We start from the raw sequence: 20,048 nt of genomic DNA, 5'->3' as shown, positions 1-20,048 counted from the left end.
TATGTCTGTCGGTCTACAAATACTAAAATAACTAATTTTTATCCAATATGTATAAACAGCGGACACTGTTTACTGTATACGCAGCCCTCACAAACCACACATGGCCAGATAGCTTATCCAACAGTTAGAACCTACATACGAGACACCACCAATATCATCAGAAAAAATTGTGATTATTTTCGGATATTTTACACAAATGATATGAGTACTGTGGGCCTACATACCTTAGTGTGAATATAAGTGCATGTGAGTGAATATTGGCATGCATACATTAGTTTTTATACGTCCTATTCATTGTCTCAATGCGCTCATACATCTTAAGAAAGTTATCACCAAAAATGTTAAGAATGTGTTTAGAGAACATTATCCTACCTTTCAGAAGAACATTCTGGGAACCAAAATAAAACGTCCCGCTGAAAACGTTTTAAGAACAGTAGGGCATAATGTTGTAACAATGTTATCAACCACATAATAAGAGGTTTATAAAAAAAAATTAAGAAGGTTATCAAAAACATTTCGAGAAGGTTATTACCAAGCATTTCAAGAATGTTTTTAATGAATGTTAGCCTACCTTTCAGAAGAACATTCTGGGAACCAAAATAAAACGTCCCGCTGAAAACGTTCCACATACCATACAGTACAATGGTTACAAACATTTCTAGCTGGGAACTCACACATGCCACCGCAAACATGCAATATCTGCTTACAGCTTATCATGAATTACGTGCTTGTTTGTTTTTTTCAGGAACATATGGTGACATCAGATTTTTTTGAAAAACATCCTTTTCAAACAAATGCAACAAGTTTGTTTTTTAAAGCGCTCTAGAAATAAATCTGACGTTGACCATGACCGTGTTAATATTTGCCATAACAGGAACATTTTATAATAAAAGAATAACATCCTGAAAACATTTTCAGAATGTTGCTTGGAGAATGTTCTTCATTTGTTATCATGTAACATTAAAGGAACATTTTATAAAACACTTTCTGTCATCTCAGGCCTCAATAACATCCTGAAAACACTTTCAGAATGTTGCTTTGAAAATGTTCTTCTTTTGTTATCATGTAACATTGAGGGAACGTTTTATAAAGAACATCTTTAATGTGTTACCCCAACAATGTCCAAAACACATCCTTAGAATGGTGCAGGCAAAACGTTCTACCTTTGTTAACATATCACATTAATGGAACGTTTTATAAAAAAACTTTCTGTCATCTCAGGCCTTAATNTTGATATTGTTATATTGTATATTTTACCATTAAAACAGCATATTTGTTATAACCTTACCCTGGTTGCTTTGAATTCTTCCTCTGTTAATTTGACCCANTTTTAGGATGTTTATTTTTTCAAATAATTTTCCTATAAGGTTTAAGGTTAACTAAGACATAACGTTTTAACTGCAATATTCAGGGGATGTTTTGAGGATCATCCTCAAAACATCCCCTGAATATTGCAGTTAAAACGTTATGTCTTAGTTAACCTTAAACCTTATAGGAAAATTATTTGAAAAAATAAACATCCTAAAAAGGTTCTTTGAACATCAGATTAAAACGTTTCTTTAAAACCTTATTAGAACCTGTAGGTAACGTTAGCCAAAGTTGTGAGTACGTTCCCCGCTAGCTGGGTTATCATGAATTACGTGCTTGTTTGTTTTTTTCAAAAGGAAAATATGGTGACATCAGATTTTTTAAAACATCCTTTTCAAACAAATGCAACAAGTTTGTTTTTAAAAGCGCTCTAGAAATAAATCTGACGTTGACCAAGACCGTGTTAATATTTGCCATCACAGGAACGTTTTATAAAAACATAATAACACCCTGAAAACATTTTCAGAATGTTTCTTGGAGAATGTTCTTCATTTGTTATCATGTAACATTGAGGGAACGTTTTATAAGGAACATCATTACCCCAACAATGTCCAAAACACATCCTTAGAATGGTTCAGGCAAAATGTTTTACCTTTGTTAACATATCACATTAAAGGAACATTTTATAAAAAAACTTTCATTCATCTCATTCCTCAATAACATCCTCAAAACATCCTCTGAATGTCTTAGTTAAAACGTTATGTCTTAGTTAACCTTATAGGAACATTATTTGAAATAATAAACATCCTAAAAAGGTTATTTAAACATCAGATTAAAACGTTTCTTTAAAACATTATTAGAACCTGTAGGTAATGTTAGCCAAAGTTGTGAGAACGTTCCCCGCTAGCTGGGGGGCTACGCTTTGATTGCCAGTAGAACTCAGTAACCTCAACTTGTAGTCAACAAACCACTGTTATATCTGACCCACTCTAATGAAATCAGTCATTCCGAGTTAAACTCGATTTATGTGAAAAACTCATGCTTTGGTCATTTTAGGGTTTTGGCTGATTCCAAGCAAACAAAGTCTTGGCTTTCAGAATATCACACTTGCATTCCCATATGGAGACAATAAATATATTTTTGAAGCTTGTCAAGAGTGTCAACTTCAGCGATCACCATCTCATTTACTCCACGTCTCCCAAAAATAACGAATTAATGATATTAACACAGCAAGGTACGAGACAGGGGGTTTTCATCTGATTATTGGCTTTCAGAATCTTATAATATTATTTAGAAATTATAAATACAGCGTTGAAGCTTGAAAATATATAGTGACGAGCAGCAAACAGAGATTCTCAAGGTATAAACTTTACAACAGGCGGTGTGTGTGGTGTGTGTTTCCTTGGATAATACACACTTAATCACACAAACGCACACCCACCAACTTTCGTCCGCACTTCCCTGATCCAATTAAAAAATACATAAAAATCTGCGTGAAAAATGGGCAGCTGACTGTTGACTATTATGAGAGGCGCAGCCTGCAAACACATTTTGTTATAGACAAATCAGATTTCAGAATCAAAGCTAATCCAGTGGTGGTCCTAATGGGGGGCAAGGGGTACGATGCCCCCACAATACAGCCTTGAGCCCCCTCTTGAAATAATTAAAGCTAAAATATTGTCAACAAACTCTGAAGGGCTTTGTCAGAATCGTGTCTGAGCAAACCCTGGAACAGATCAGCCTCCACTTAACAAGGTCTGGTACGGGGGGGAATTTTTGCCTCCCTGTCACTGCGCCACATGGCCTGCTCTTTGGGCTTGCTCCCTTAAGTTCTGATCCGGGCCTGCCCCCCCCCCCAAAAAAAAATTCTACATACAGTCAATGCCCCAAACCAGTGCACACACCAAACAACCATCCACTTGTAAAATAATTCATGGGTTTCTATTGTTGTTATTATTATTCTTGTTATTGTTATTATCATTCATATTACTATTATTACCGTTATAATTATTTTATATTTTTTAATCTTATTTTTCAAATGCATATTTACACTAAATGGCTATTATAGTCACTCATATTATTTGCATTATTATAGTTCTTTCATTATTATTATTTTTTTTCTCTCATCTTTCAATCTCACACACACAAACACACACACACACACACACACACACACACACACACACACACACACACACACACACACACACACACACACACACATACATACACATACATACTTGTTTCTGCTACCCCGTGGGTACTTCCTATACGGACTCCTGTCTAGGAGGTTACATTTGGGGACCATATTCACACACACACACACACACACACACACACACACACACACACACACACACACACACACACACACACACACACACACACACACACACACACACACACACACACATAATTACACCGGTTTTTTGTGTATGTGTATTTTGTCAATTGTTAGTTGTCTTTACTTGTGCATTCTAGTTATTCTCTTGTGTGTATTTGTGCCACTGTACTTGTATGCCCTGTAATTGCTATATCACTAAATAAAAAAATAATTGTAACAATATTGTGTCTTGGTAACAGTCATAATTTTATGTGAAATATTTTGCTGAATATTTGGAGTACAAAAACAATAAGGATATCATAGTAAAACTAAGAATCCCATCTCCTCTTACCAACAGTGTACATAACTCAAAATATGTTACGGGGTTGGTGTGACTGAATTTGATAGAGCAGGTCACATATTTAGTCTGTGAAACCGATCCTTAGCAGTCTTAACTAAATGTCCACATCAGCTGCAGTTATCTTTATTCTTTTAGAAAATGACGGTGGGATTTGTTCAAGTGGAAGGGGGCCAGGCGCATCTGCCAGCGCAAATAAAACATGAGCTCGCAGATTCGTCTGATTCTTTTAGTTCCCAGGCAAGTTTTGCTCATCTTACATGTCCAAAAGGAAACAACTATATATTCTTTACACACAAAGGAAAAGTGCCTGGAGGAGATGGTCTAATGTCTTTCTCATGGATACCTTTAATACCAGTAAGGTCCACATATCAAACCTGTATTTATTTTTGTCTGTGTCTCTGATTCACCAGGATGAGGGTGTTGTCGTGGGAACAGTGTAGGGAGACGGGCGTGGTACTTCTTGGCTTTCTGACGCTGGCAGTGTCAGTGGGGATCCCGTCCAACAAGATGCTGCAGGTACGCATCACACATTAGCCTACTTCGACATATTCAGACATTTTTGGAAATCTGTTAGTTTGCAGCCTAATTATTGATGATTTGCAAGTCAAAAGAATAGGTTACAAAATACCAGATCTGAAAAGTAAAAACATTTGGATAAGTGTTAAATCAGGTAAAAGACATCTGAAAAGTTTCTACCAGAGGAAATATTTAATATCTAGAAGTTTTAGGAACTACCCATCAGTCCTGAATGGATATAGTTCAATCTCTTAATTTTTGGAGAATTTTGGACATTTGCTGTTTTACTTTTAGTATCTTAAAAAGGAACAATGTGTCAAACTTAGCCATATAGTCTAAAAAGCTGCTTTCCAACAGCACGGCAAGACTATGCAACATGCGATGAAACTAAAAAGTCTGAGTGCCGGTCACAATATCACTGCTATCTTGTTAAGTGAAGCGTAGGCTTAGTTTATATCAGCCATCTTCTTCATTCTTTAAAATCATGCGGAAAAGTTTGTCTTCGTTATGGCTGTTGACATTACGTTTCCATTGAGTGATACTAAGAGATATCTAATATTCCCTCTGAAACACCATTGACTCTAACACATCAACAAAATCAAACAAAGATTTTGAACCTGGGTTTATCCAACGTTCAGGTAAAGTAGCCGATAACTTGTTTTAATGTGACCAATAACTACTTTCATGGGGATATCTCTGTTAAAATGTTGACCCTTGTTAACCAGAGGGTCTCCTTAAGTACAAATATTTCACCTCTGCCGGATGGTAACTAAGTTCAGGTTCAGTCACATCATGATTAAGTAACATCATAATACAATACTTGATAATTCTTGCAAATGTATACACTTAATACAGATAATTGTATTAAACTGATCTCTGATGCAATATTTACAGGAGGTTATCATTTTTTATAAAAAAGTCCTGCTGATACCTCTATTGTTAGTTCATTGAGATGTACTGTACTGTAACTCCTTCATAGAGTCACCTCAAAGGTCTCTACAGCAGCATTATCAGGATGTGCACTCTTGTTTAGGATACCTTGTCTCATTAACAGACAGGTTTATATCATTATGTTCAATGGTTTCAAACAGGCAATTGTTGTAGTGAGACTGATCTCAAAATATATTATAAAAAGGCATTAAAGTCATCTGATGACTCGGATAAGCTGCTGTCGACAACTCAGTTACTCTTCTTCTCTCTTTCTAACCTTTCTCTTTGCTATCAATTCTCTCTGTAACCATCTTATCTCCCTGTCTCTCTCTCACTTACTGGTCTGTCTGGTGTTTTCAGTGTCTCTCGCCCTTCCTCACAGCTGCTCTGTCTCACACCTTTACAAGGAGCTCAGTGAACATTCCAGCGGTCGCCCTGATTAATCTCTCTAAATAAAGGGACGCAGCCATTGGCCTAAATTAATGCTGCTTAGTAGGCACATCAGGAATTTGTGAAATGCTGAGCGTCTTCACACGTCGGTGGCCCAGAACAAAACACTGTGACAGTCATTTATTGGGATTCTATTTGGATGTGACATACTCCCCTGTTCTGACTGTCCAATCAACTGTACAATGTTTTTAACATTGTTGAAAGTACCACATCTGTTTCTTAAACTATAACAAATACTAGTTTTATGTTTTTATATCACAATAGCTCAATGGCAGACACAATTCTATTTTAAATCAGAAGTGGAAAAAACGTTCACAGTAAAGTTGTGTAAAGAACTTCCATTCCAGTGGAGGTCATAACATTGTTCCTCTGAGGGCCCTTCCAGTCGAGAAAATGTGAAGAAATGCTCTCCGAGTGCCCTTCCAGTGGACAAAATGTGATAATTTGACCTCTAGGGTGCCTTTCAGTGGAGAAAATTGAATGAAGCGCCCGAGAGGACCTTTCAATTAAGAAGACAGAATGCAGTGCAGTATAGCCTTTCACTACCTGATCTGTACCGGAAACCCGATCGGTTCTGTGCATGTGCACAAATATTGATTTACGGCGTCGTTGAGAAAGTCTCAGAGTTTTAAAAATAATGTTATTGAACAACTATGTCAACAACAACATCCAAAAATAATATAATACCGAACTGAGGGCATTATATACAAAGAAAAAAGATAACTTTATCTTGATAACACATCTTTAGAAATACACATTGATACACTCAATGACAAAATCCAGTGGTCTACTTCGAAATATATATTTTTTTATTATCTTAACTTCAAATAAGTACAGTGGTGTAATTGAGCATATGTAAGTATTGTATTTAAGTACTTTTTGATATATTTGTGCTTTCATTTTATTGCGTCTCTATACAGTACTTCCACTGAACTAAATATCGAGGCAAATATTTTACTTTTTACTCCACTACATTTATTTTAACACTCACAATTACTAGTTACTTTGCACATATAAAAAACTTGATATGCTGTTATGATATATTGCAGTACTGTACCAGTTATCTACATATCATTTGTAGTATCTACATTTGGTCCACGTTGTCAAACTACAATGCTTAAATGCTCTTTCTTTCACTTCTTCCAACGCTGAATAAATATAGAATACCTTGATATTTCATTGTTCATAATTGAATGACTTTAGCAATGACTTTTTTTAAGCTATGCAAGCATTTAACTAGTTTTCCTTTATTAATGCATGACAAAATTAGCTCCATATTTTGACATTCTTTACCAAAAAAGGAAAGAAAGTATTTAATTTTAATAAAGACTACCGTATTTTCCGGACTTTTGCACCTGTGTATAATTCGCTCTTGTAAATGTGCCGTTAAGAGTAAAAAAACATATATAAGTCGCTTCGGTGTATAAGTTACATTTATCCACTGAAGTCTTCATCCTCTGTGTCGCTGTTAAACACTTCCATGTCGATGCGTGTCCTGCTTGGAATGGCCTTCTGAATCCCGACAAGGTGGTGTCGGTCTGAAGCCCATGCTGTGTCGATCCATCCCACAACATTCTAAGTTACACTCTAGCCTCATCCCAATACCCCTCCTCGACTCCTCTCTTCCCCTCCTCCGGGACTTGACCCGGAAATCGATCAAGACACGCCATTTTGAAGGACGTCCCAATAGCTGAAATGCACACGGAGGAGTCGAGGAGGGGTGAGGGAGGAGGGGTGCGGGAGGAGACGAAAGGGAGGATACACGCGAGCATACTACGCGGAAGTGTTTTCACTACTCGTGTATAAAAGCCCCGCCCCCACCTTCACAGCTGGTCGATTTCAACAGAGGAAAACCGACAACTGGAAGATGAGTGGAAAAGCGTCACATAAATGTATAAATGCTCACAGCTCCGTGGGAATTATTATGTGCAATTCATTTCTAAAAGGCTTTCACATTACTATAATTATATTTGTATTTAAATGTAGGCTACATTTTACACCAAAACGGAACACAAAAGCAGGACCAACCATCATACATTGAATTCCTTGACTAACAAGAGAAAGATTCATTCATTTAAATAAATATTTAACCAGAAATGGGCCGGTTCTAAAGGGTTATTCAGTTAAGCCCTATGGTTAAGCCCGATGAGAGGGGATCCAGCTGTGCACATGTCATCATTAACAAACGTCGTTTAAAAGTGACGTTTGAGTGAACGAGGACATCCCAATTAATACCTGAGGACTCCTCTGTCCTCGCGTCACCTCCTCGTGTCTCTCGCTCGCATCTTACGGAGGCGGAGCTAAGACGCAAGGAACGGAAGTGAGTGAGGGAAAGGAGAAGTCGAGGAGGGGTATTGGGATGAGGCTATTATGATGCACTCAGCTTGCGTCCCCTTGTCTGTTCTGCCCTCACCCCTCAGACAGCCTGGGTCCCCCACTGGATAAATGGAATATTACACACCTTATTTATTTAAGTATTTTGTCAAAAGCTGCTTCCAGGTTTTGATTGTGTTCATATGATTACTGCTACAAGAATCAATTACAATTATCTGCATGTGTGTGTGTGTGTGTGTGTGTGTATGTTTACAGGAGGATGGTGTGGTGTCCAACAGTCTGGAGGACGAGCTGGAGGTAACCACGTATTGGTGGGGGGAGTGGGCTAAGTGGACAGCCTGCACTCGTGCCTGTGGAGGGGGAGTGATGTCACAGGAGAGACACTGCCTCAAACAGAGGTCAGTCCTCTCATAAAACTAAGTTCTCGCAATGTGACTGAACAGACTTCTGTCCCCACAAAATGAAGCATATCCCTGTGTTCCCTCCAGAGGGAGTTTCTCTCCCACACACTCCCAAACGCCTGAAATGCCTCCATTTGACTCTTTTGTTTACTTCTGTAACGTTAGTGACATCACTATGTAACACTCACGGTCCTATTTGATATCTTTTCAACACACTGTACGTGATAGGCTTAGTGGCGGAACATCTCTAAATGGTGGACCTATCAAAACATAGGTCGGTCAGTCAACAAATCTTTTTGAACATTAAAGCATGCAGGCATGTCACAGTAGAAGCACAACATACAAATATTAAATGTGAAAAATTAGCAGAATAGGGCAACTCTAATATAAGAACAGCTGACAGCCTAAAACTGATGTTTTATTCATTATGGTTTCGTCAAATCTTTTTTTAATTTCATGTAATCTCTCCAAATGTTTGGTTTTTTTCCAAAGAAAGAAAGTTGCTGCTGGGAAAGACAACATGACCTGTACAGGAACCGCAAAGAAATATCAACTCTGCAACACAGATGTGAGTCACAGGCTTCCAGTTAATTTCTCATTACTGTATTTCACATCATTATCAAAACAAGCACAGTCCTTCTGACTGGCTGACAGTAAAGCTCTGTGATTGGTGCTGGCGGCCTTCAGGCGTGACTGTATGTAGCTGTTTGAAAGTGAAGCTGGGCGGGGCTCAGAAAACTATCCCTGCACAAATAAGCGCTTATATTTTCTTAATGTGTATTAAATACTGTTAAACCGAGTCTTAACAAGTGTGAAACAGACCTGTTTTAATGGTCTGTGCTGTCTCTGCACTGCAGGAATGTCCTGTCACTGGGAGGAGCTTCAGAGAGGAGCAGTGCTGGTCCTTCAACTCGCAGCTTTACAATGGGAAAAACTACCAATGGAAACCCCTGTATCCTGGTATTAACACCCAGAAAACACCTTGACAACCTCACTTTATCATATTAAACAGACCATAGGTGACTGTGGTATTTGCTGTCTGAGCTGCTAGTCTAAAACATGCTTCTCATTTTGATTTGGAAGTATTTTTTATTGAACCACTTTGTTGGTCTCAAGAAATTATTAACTACGGTGGCTTACAGGTGTAAACGCGCTACAACATTTCCATTAGGAGAAACGCGCTGCAGTTTAAAAAAATATGCAAATAAAAAAACACAAATATGGCAAAACACATGCAAATAAAATAAACATCTTCACCAACTTGACAACACTTGTCTTGTTTGGACACATTTGTGTTTTTATATCTGCATCGTTTCTGAAACTGCATCGCGTGTTTCCTAATGGAAGTGTTTTGGGCCGTTGAATCGCACCTGTCGGCCACCGTAATTAACTCTAGTAAAAGCAGAAAATAGGATTTTTTTTAACAACAGTGGAAATCTGAATACATTTTCAAAATTGAAAAACTGTAGTTCTGTGTACCAAAAGACTGAATTTATTATTGGAAAATGGTTCTATCTCTAGAGGAAGAAGAATCAAGTATGTATATGACAAATACAAAATGTAATAATTTGAACAATTAGTCACAATTCCTAAATTTTAAAAGAAATCTTGACTGTGCCTGTTCGCAAATGTGATTTTTCATGTAATCTAAAAATGTCAAAGTTGACCTGTTCGATACCAGATCTCTACCTTTTCTAACTATATTAATATAGTCTGTTGCCAAAAATGGGTTTAAACTAAAGGTTAATGTTCCTTTCCCATGGTTCCTGCATTGAATTTGGCAGTCAGTCAATCAAAGGATACATTCTCAGAGTTTTAACCCTTTTTAGGTTTTGGTGTCAGATTTTCTGTTGGCAGCAATGGTTGGAGAGTGTTTTAACATCTAGCATAAAACAGCAGTAATTAGCCGTATGTCAGTAAAAGTAAATAGTCTTTTATTGCTTCTAAAGACAGTAACCTTCACCCTGTGTTCCTCACACAGACGACTACGTTCACATCTCCAGTAACCCCTGTGACCTGCACTGCACCACGGCCGACGGCCAGAGGCAGCTGATGGAGACGGCACGAGACGGCACGTCCTGCAAGTACAGCAGTTACCGCGGCGTCTGCGTGGACGGTAAGTGTGAGGTGAGTCCAGCTTCTTCTTTACTTTGTAGTTGTTTAACTTCCTCTCAATCTGTAGCACCACATCAGGTCTGTGTTTTTTCTATGCAAAGCTTTCTTGAAGTGTTAAAATATGGGCTGTCCTCAACTTAAGATTTTTCTAGTCAACCATTTGCTGTCAATTCTGTCAATTTGTTGAATAGTCGTTATACGTTTATGATTATTAATATTCATTTATTTTGGCTTCAAGGCCGAGAAATAACGTTATTATTCAAGATTCAAGTCATTTGTACATAGTGTAGTTATGACAATGAAAATATTAGGTCAACAGTGCAACACAATAAAACAGATAAAATAGTGCAGGTTAATAAAATCAAATAGAATATAATAGAAATAGTGCAGAATAGTCTTTATACAAGTAATTGGAATATTGATATATATAAATGGCAAACAGATGAATGCTATGTATGTTCTTTCAAAAGTTCAGGTGTTTAACACTCTTATTATAATATTAATAAATATAATAATAATAATAATAATAAGTAGGTGATGCACCGAATATCGGCCGCCGAAAATTATCCGGCCGAAAATGGTATTAAAAAAGGCTCTTTCGGCTTTCGCGCTAAAGGTTTTAGCACCGAAAAAATATCACCGAAGCAGGGAACAGGGTTACGGTTGGTAAGCTAACGTGATTGTTGTGATGGACGTTTAAATCAAAACGCGCGACAAGCACGGTGCGCGACCATGCGCGGCTGGTCACGCAGCAACATGTCTTGCGCTTGGAGATATTTAAATATCGAGAAAGAGGCGCGGTTGCGATTTGTAAAACGTGTTCAGCTGACATTCTCGAGGGGGGTGTAACTGCAAAGACTTTCACCACTTCGGATATAACTCCACCACTTGAAACAAACACCCGGGACAAATATGCGGAGTAAGGATCAATCACAAGCATGACAGCGAGAGACTGTTCAGCGCTGCCTCTCAGTGGCTGATGAGGGTGGAAGAGGAACAGACCTTATGGCTGATAAAGCAGAGAAGTACTGTTGATAAAAAGAACCTCCAACTTTCCTTAATACAGTAGACAAGGCTGGCTTAATCATAAGGCTGTATCGTAGTTCTACATGTCTACTCTATACCACTTCCTGAACAATTTTCATTGCTGATTCTATAATTCACCATCTCAGGTTATCATTAGGGGGAAATGACGCAGCACAGTGTTCAATATATTGTACTTTCGGTATCTAAATGATCAATGTTGTGTTACATTGCTCATGAGGACAGACCTATGGGGACAGACCACCTTATTTGCAGATTCTTGAAATTGTAATTTAATTTATAATTGATTTGTGGATTTTGTAGTCCAGTTTTCACTTTATGTATCTGTTTATACAATGTTTACTACTTTGCTTATGAGGACAGACAAGCTTATTTACAGATTCTTGAAATTCAATTGTAATTTCATTTGTGTAAATCGTTACATTCATGGGATTTATCCAGTTTGCAACATTTGGTATGCATGCACTTATAGGTGCATTTGTTGTTGTTGAAGGCCTGGCTGTTACAGTCTTTAATTTACACGTAATTTTGTTGCGGCCTTACTGGCCTAGATGTTTATGACCTTGCTTTGTTTCTGAATGCACGTTTGTTGTAGTTAATCCTACAGAGAAAATGCACTTGACTTGGAATTAATGTACTGTATGCATTCAAAGTGCTGAATAGAATGTTTTATGGACCCATAATAGTGGATTTACTATTTAAGTTAAGTTTTGCATTATCCATGTCTTATTTCCATATCAGGTAGCTGAACAACATTGGTATAAAAATTATACATTATATATATATATATTTCATTAATCATTTGTCGGCCCTTTCTGGCATTCGGGTTGTTCGGCCAACTGTTTCCTATTTGTCGGTATCGGTTTCTGGCCAAGAATTTCCCATTCGGTGCACCCCTAATAATAAGTGCATTTTTATAGTGCCTTTCAAGGGACCCAAGACCACTTTACCAATGGTGAAAAAACACACAAAACAAAAGGGCAAAAATAAAGTAAAACATTTAATAAATAGCAGTAGGATGAAGCAGCCTGTGGGATGAAACTGTCCTGAGGACTGGTGGTTTTAGTCCTGAATGCTACGGTAACGCTGCCAGACGGCCAGCAGACAGGAACAGTTTGTGGCTGGTGGGTGATGGGGGTCTTTGATAATCCTGGAGGCTTCTTCCTGAGGCCGCTGGGAGTAAAGGTCCTCCATGATGGCAGCTCCGTCCGTGATGTTCTGTGCAGTTTTCACCACCCTCTGTAAAGATTACGGTTGAGGGCGTGCAGGCTGCCGTACCAGACCGTTGATGCAGCAGGCAGGATTCTCTTATGGCGCACCTGTAGAGTCAGGATGCTCTCTATGGTGCACCTGTTAGAAGGTCAGGAGCTCCTTAATGGTGCACCTGTAGAAGCAGGATGCTCTCTATGGTGCACCATGTTAGGAAGGGGTTTCAGGATCCTCTCTTATGGTGCACCTGTAGAAGTTACAGAGTGTATCCGGAGTCATGTTGAACTCTCAGCCTGCGGGGAAGAAGGGCCGCTATCGAGCTCTTTTGGGATGGTGTTTGTGTGAAGAGTCCATGTCAGTTCCTCATTGAAGGAGTCCATGTTCAGGTCCCTCGCAGTGAAGATTCCATGTTCAGGTTCCTCAGTGATGTGGACACCGAGGAACCTGGAAGCTGCTGACTCTCTCCACCATAGATCCCATTGATGGCGATGGGGGCGTGATTCCCTCTCTCTGCTGCTCCCTGTGAATCCACAATCAGCTCCATTGGTTTTGCTGACGTTGAGATGGATGTTGTTTATCCTGGCACCAGAACAGAGTTTCGACCTCCTCTCGTACGCCGTCTCGTCCGCCGTCGAGTGATCTGGCCGATGAAGGTTGTGTTGTCAGCAAACGGCGGTCAGCGCAAATGTGACGCTTGAGTTCGCGTCAATCGCATCATTTGGGCCGCCAGAACGAATTTGCATCTATCCGTGTCTTTAGATTTACTTTACATGGTAATCGGATGCTATTGTTGTGCACGGTTTTGTGAAACAAGCAGGACCAATGCAGATATTCAATGCTGAAGAACTTCCTTTGATTTCAAGGCGGATGAGTATATATAGACAATGGCAAAACAGGAACACTCACGCAGAACTAGTCAGGGAACAAAGACGACTGACAGACCAGACGAGACAACCCGAGAACTTAAATACAGCACAAGACTCAATCCACACAACAAGACACAGGTGAGAGGGAGGAGAAACACCAGGGACCCAGGTGAACATAATCAGACAATTTAGACACACCAGGAAAGCTACATGACAAGAACAATAACCCAAAGGGAAACATTGACATGAAAACAGCAAAAACACCCAAACCTACAAAAACATAAAACGTGACATAACAATGAGAATCGGTGACATTAACCCCCCTCAAGAGGACGGATTCCAGGAACGTCCCAAAAAAACTAAAAATCCAAGCAGGGTGGGGGTGGAGGGGGTCTGGAGGACGGGTCTCGGGCGAACGGCCCGGCGGGCAAGGCAGAGTTTAAAAAAAGGGGAATTCGGGCGACGGCCCGGGGGCAGGCAGAGGTTCAAAAAAGGGAATTCGGCGGACGCGGGGGCAAGGCAGGGGTCAGGGGAGGGAATCTCGCCGCGGACGGCCCGGGGCAAGGCAGAGTCCGAGGAGGGAATCTCGGGCGGACGGGCCCGGGGGCAGGCAGAGTCCGAGGAGGGGTGGAAGACCAGACAGCTCCGGAGAGGCCTGTCAGGAGCCGGTGTCGCCAAGACAAGATACCCCATGGTAAGAGGGACACACGGGACCGGCAGGACCCCGCAGGAGAGCAGTCGCGGAATCCCCAACGCGACAGGACATTTGGATTGGGAGGACCCCCAGCGGGAAGAGTAGTCGGCGGGGACTCCAATCGTGGCAAAGCCAATGGAGTTGGCAGGACCCCGGCAGAAGAGCAGGTCTGCGGGACCTCCAACGGCTCAGGACATGGGGTTGGCAGGACCCCCGGCAGAAGAGTAGTCTGGCGGGACCTCCCAACGGGACCGACATGGAGTTTGGCAGGCCCCCCGGCAGGAAGAGTAGTCTGCGGGACCTCCAACAGCACAGACATGGGGTTGGGCAGACCCCCCGGCAGAAGAGCAGTCTGCGGGACCTCAACGGCTCAGGACATGGGTTGGCAGGACCCGGCAGAAAGAGAGCTGCGGGATCACCCAACGCGGACAGGACATGGAGTTGGCAGGACCCCCCCGCAAGAGAGGAGTCTGCGGGACCATCCAAACAGACTCAGGACATGGGTTGGCGACCCCGGCAGAAGAGTGTCTGCGGGACTCCAACGGGGAACCAGGCAGGAGGGTTGGCAGGACCCCCGGCAGAAGAGCAGTCTGCGGACCTCCAACGGCTCAGACATGGGATTGGCAGGGACCCCCGGCAGAAGAGTTAGTCTGCGGAGACCTCCAACAGGGACCAGACATGGAGTTGGCAGGACCCCCGGCAGAGAAGAGTAGTCTGCGGGACCTCCAACTGTGACAAAGACATGGAGTTTGGGCAGGACCCTCGGCAGAAGCGCAGTCTGCGGGATCCCAACGTGACAAGACCATGAGTTGGCAGGACCACCCGGCAGAAGAAGTAGTCTGCGGACTCCAACTTGACGCAGACATGGAGTGGCAGGACCCCCGACAGAAGAGTAGTCTGCGGGACCTCCAACGTGACAAGACATGGAGTTGGCAGGACCCTCGGCAGAAAGCCGCAGTCTGCGGGACCTCCAAACGGCTCAGGGACATAGGGGTTGGCAGGGACCCCGCAGAAGGGGCGTCTGCGGGGACTCCACGACACTGAGTGGGTTTGTTCGCCAACAGAACCCTGGGTGAGCTGGCTCTGTTTTATACTGGACAGCCTACATGAGAGACGAGGGCTGGATGTCGGTCCGTATGCCACAGGTACTCGGGGAGCTGGCGTTTTCGGTTTTAAAATAATCTAATTGGCTCTTAGTCCAGTGTCCAGGCTCCCATTACAGGGGTTAACTGGACACAGGGAGCTGGCGTCGGCTAATGATGCTGATTCAGACAGGACAGAACACGCTCGTGAAAAGAGACGATTTTCTGAGGGGAAAGTAGCTGGAGATCGCGCGAGGATTATTACCAATTATGGCCACTGATCCGTTGTCGAACATTGGACTCAAGGCTGTGGCGCACAGGACGGGGCCCATTGTTCGAAGGGAAGCTGGGGTCGGTATTCAAGTTTTAGGATATCAGCGGTTTAACAGCCAAAGACACTGGAGACGAATTACTTACATTAATCAACTTATTTGGAACCCAAANCGAAGTTAGAGGCCTTTGCATATTTAAAACCAGTGCCAAATATGTAAAATCTGTAAAGTTTTTGTAAAACTACAGAAACAAACTCTCAATGGCCACCAATCTGCAGATCACACACATCAATTTTACAAAAGATGTAACAAAGATGTTTACACTGCCGACAGTCATTATTTCAAACAGTATGAACACATTTAACGCAGAATGCTTGCTCATTCATTTGTTTCCCTCGACCACGATGGTTGCCATCGTATGGTCAGATCCTGGGGTGGACCGGTCACTGATGAAGGCGATATTCATGTCCTTTTGAAGCACATTAAATAATAGGTTAGCGCATAAGAGATAATGAATTAGGTAATTGCATACTTTTTAAACTGTCACTCTTAGCGAATTCAGAGCCATTATTGCCAGCTGCTAAAGCAACGCTGGTATTGTTTTCACCTATTGAGTCTGCATGTGTGTGTCGTCATGGCAATGTGGTCCTGAAGACACACAGAGGTGGTTTTGAGTATTTTGCCTAGTGTTTAAATACATGTGGACAGATTTTGTCAATCACAACCGTGCAAGTTTTAGTGTATCTTCTCATCTTTTTTGCAGGTTCCATACAATATTTGAACTGGTTAAGTGAAGAGCAGAAGCCACTTTTCAAATGTTACACAATCTTTTTCCCATGCCATTGCTGTCAACACCTATCCATGCATGCTGAACGTTGCTAAGATATTATTGATTGGGGTGTGGCCAAAAGTGCAATATTCTTCAAAATGTAACTGACAGAGAGCAGTGCTTTTGTCCTGTGTTTTTACACTGTGCCCATGGATTTTATTTTATTTCAAGATTTTTTATTACATCGCTAAACTCCTTGAAAAGGTCCTCTTCCTTTTCTCCAAGGTACACGACAAGGCAGCGGATGGCTATAGTTCTCTGCGTACTTCAATTGTATTGTGCTATTTTTGAAAAAGGAAAAAAAGAGAAATTACCTAAATTAATATGTTCTGAATGGGTGACTGCCAACAACTTGCATTTCAATGACAACTCTAAATAACGATCCTACCTCAAGAAGCATGTCCTTGATCTGCTTCACCGAGATTCATTTTGAATAAAAAGCGATATCACAGTAGTAACTAAAGTATTTTTACTCTCACAGTAGCCTCTACTAGTTTGTACCTCTCACATAACTATTCACAGTTCAAAGGCTGCTAATTTTGGTCAAACAGCAATCTGCCTATACAGTGCACTACTGTATTTGAATGACAAAAGATGACACTCACCTTCAAATGTCCCTTGTATATTTCTATTTGTCTTAACTGTCGGAACCTTTCCAGGCATGTTAAGTGGGAGTGGACTTGAAATCCTTAATTCAAGGTGTAGAACAATTAAGTTATGAAGCCAATTGCATTACTTACTACAACTTGAATTTAGTTTTAAGTCAATTAACGCAGAAATCAGAGTTCAAATTACACACAATATTAAGTTGATGTAATTACCAACATTATTACATCAACACAACTTATAAATTAATGTTTGCAACTTAAAATGTTTATCTAAATCAATTAACTCACATTTTTATCTTGCAATCATGCATTTAATTAAGTGGAGGTGAAAGGTCGCCTGAATTCGTTTTTAGAGTGTACTCTTAATCAAAGATTATTGGTATCCTCCTTGGCTATTTAGCTCATGTGAGATCAGAAGACCCTCCTGTCAAAGAGAGATGAACAATACCTTCTATGTGATGAGGCGGTTGGTGGTTTTAGTAAGGTTGAAATAAAAAGTGCAAGGTCTGTGGATTACCTAGAGTAACTGGGTTCATATTTTCTGGATAGAGACGTCTTTTGAGTTTCCCAAAAACATTTTTTGCAGCTTTGGCACCACAAGCCGAGTGCCATCTAGTTTAATTGTGTCGAAGAAACAGCAGACATCTCTACTTCGATCTATCTCTATACATTTCTCTACAGATAAGCAGGAAAATATGTCTTTTTGGATTTGGGGTGTAACTGTAACTTTAACACAATGAAGTTTGCCATTTGTTATATGAAGTGATGACATATGCCTACACACCTACACACACCTTCTATTAGACACACCTTGAACAAACCCTTGAGAGGTGTTAATAACAGATGAAACCTGATGTGATGTGTTGTGCCATTTTCAGAGACATCCACAAAAGCTGGATATGAAAGGCAGAGCCACGTCTGCTCTCTCATCTGCCGCAGGAAGCTGTCAGCCCAGCCTGACCTTCCCTGGAGGCGTCCAGCTGGGTCTGACGTCTTCTGGAGCCCGGGGCCCCTGGCTCCTACAGCTGCTACCTCTCTCTCTCTCTCTCTGTCAAACACACACAAATACATAAACACTGGAACGCACTACTGGGAAATCACACAAAAGTACAATTTGCTCACGTGTGCCCCAACATGTGCGTGTACGTGCGCACGTATTGTCACACGGGCCCTCAGACCATTTGTGTTCTTCACTCTCATCAGAAACAAAGTCAAAGCATTCAGCGGCCCATGACATTTATGTGTTTCTTTTGCCCGCAAAGACCGGGTGATGTAATTGGGAAGTGATGTCATTTGAGTGTTCAGAGGGCATTGACAGCAGTGCAGGGGCCGAATGACACAAGTGTCCAAACTGAAAAATCTGACCACAAATAGACACTGTAGAAGTGCTGTGTCTGGGTAAGTGGTTAGAGAAGGAGTCAGTTAATGTGAGATTCAGTTCCTGTGTATCCAGATACTGACATTCTTCTAACTATTCACCAAACTTAAGCTCCCTGTGAATTATTCAGAATAAAAGCATCGACAATTTTGGCAATAAATCCAGCATATGCCAAAAAGGCAACAAGTGCACCCGCAGCAGATGGTTCTAAAGCAAAGATAAGACAATATGCTAAAGAAAAAAGCGGGATGCCAAGCTGAAATAAATATATGAGTTTTACTATCATTGCCTTTGTAGATAAAAATGTTAGTATTATATTCTTTAATGGCCCAGAATCCATGGATTGCTTAGAGGGATGTTGGAACTATAAACACATTTAATACAAACCTTTGGTTTTCAGAAGTCTGTGTCTTATTCCGATAGGCATTTTCCAAAATCTTTGAAAACAAAGTGCTTGTTCCGGGGGCATTATAGATAAACAATGTTTTATTTTTAGAATACAAGAAAGAATACAAAACTTTAAAGGGGCTGATTCACCACCTGTGAATGATAAACTGACTCGGGTATTGGCAGATGGGAGCCTGCAGCGGTTACTGCACAGAAAATGTCCGTCAAGTATATGATGCAAGAAGAAGCTGAGGGCTTACATGACATGCAGCTTTTTGACAGCTAATTCAGAGGAACGATACAATGCCATAGGATATGGAACTTTGGACAACACAGGATTAACCTATGTTGACATTTGCCAAATACCCGTTGTATGTCAGGAGCTATGGTGGAAGTAGATGGATGTAGTTCTTACACTGGAGAAGCATTTAGAGAGAGAAGTTGGGTTGGAAGCACAAAGTGATGACAATACAGCCTCCTACAAAAAACGACCATATATATAGGTCGATTGTTCAGCAGCTAAATACGACCCAGAGTCACGTTTTAAAGTGTAGCACCTCTAGTGGTCATGTAAGAAACAACATGCTCCCGTTGATTGCAAACGCTCCGGAGGGTCGTTTATTCACAAATAACCCTCTCTGGAAAATCCTAAATTGTGAAATAGTTTGGCCATTAAAATGCTTTTTGATTAGATTTCTAGCGAGAAGTGTATATTGTACTTTTAGAATCTAAGTCCAGTGGATGTGTAGGATCTATAGTTTGATAGATATTACGAAGATGATTTGAGGTCTCGCCAGGAGAACGTGTATGCGGCAGCTTCCATGTAAAGTTAGCGTGAGTGAAAATAGTATTTCCGGTCTCAAAGTTTTCATAATAAAACCGGAAGTATTCCCCTCACTGTCAAATGATTACACAGTGATATCTGCATTACTCATCCACTA

The 20,048-nt window shown here is 40.9% G+C and overlaps 2 protein-coding genes across 4 annotated transcripts in view; both read left to right on the top strand.

Moving 5' to 3' along the window:
- The first annotated feature begins 4,406 nt into the window (after positions 1 to 4,406).
- The window catches only part of adamtsl2 (ADAMTS-like 2), a 32,133-nt gene continuing 16,491 nt past the window's right edge, over positions 4,407 to 20,048 (top strand). The window contains exons 1-5 of the mRNA XM_010769193.1: positions 4,407 to 4,508; positions 8,478 to 8,620; positions 9,116 to 9,191; positions 9,481 to 9,583; positions 10,605 to 10,750. Coding sequence (XP_010767495.1) covers positions 4,500 to 4,508; positions 8,478 to 8,620; positions 9,116 to 9,191; positions 9,481 to 9,583; positions 10,605 to 10,750 — 477 coding nt within the window. The 5' untranslated portion in view covers positions 4,407 to 4,499. The remainder of the gene's footprint in view (positions 4,509 to 8,477; positions 8,621 to 9,115; positions 9,192 to 9,480; positions 9,584 to 10,604; positions 10,751 to 20,048) is intronic.
- Positions 14,800 to 20,048, top strand: part of LOC104943704 (uncharacterized) — a 6,994-nt gene continuing 1,745 nt past the window's right edge. For 2 of the 3 annotated variants that reach the window (XM_010769163.1, XM_010769162.1), the window contains exons 1-2: positions 14,800 to 14,932; positions 15,300 to 15,336. In XM_010769163.1, the coding sequence (XP_010767465.1) occupies positions 14,808 to 14,932; positions 15,300 to 15,336 (162 nt within the window). In that variant the 5' untranslated portion in view covers positions 14,800 to 14,807. Of the gene's footprint in view, positions 14,933 to 15,111; positions 15,158 to 15,220; positions 15,256 to 15,299; positions 15,337 to 20,048 lie in introns of those variants that run through there. The other variant, XR_798140.1, reaches the window with a different exon arrangement.

This window comes from Notothenia coriiceps, unplaced genomic scaffold (genome assembly GCF_000735185.1).
Source record: "Notothenia coriiceps isolate Sejong01 unplaced genomic scaffold, NC01 NC01_scaffold00006605, whole genome shotgun sequence".
Lineage (NCBI taxonomy): Eukaryota > Metazoa > Chordata > Actinopteri > Perciformes > Nototheniidae > Notothenia > Notothenia coriiceps.
The sequence above is the reverse complement of the archived record's forward strand: the minus strand, read 5'-3'. Positions and strand labels throughout refer to the sequence as shown.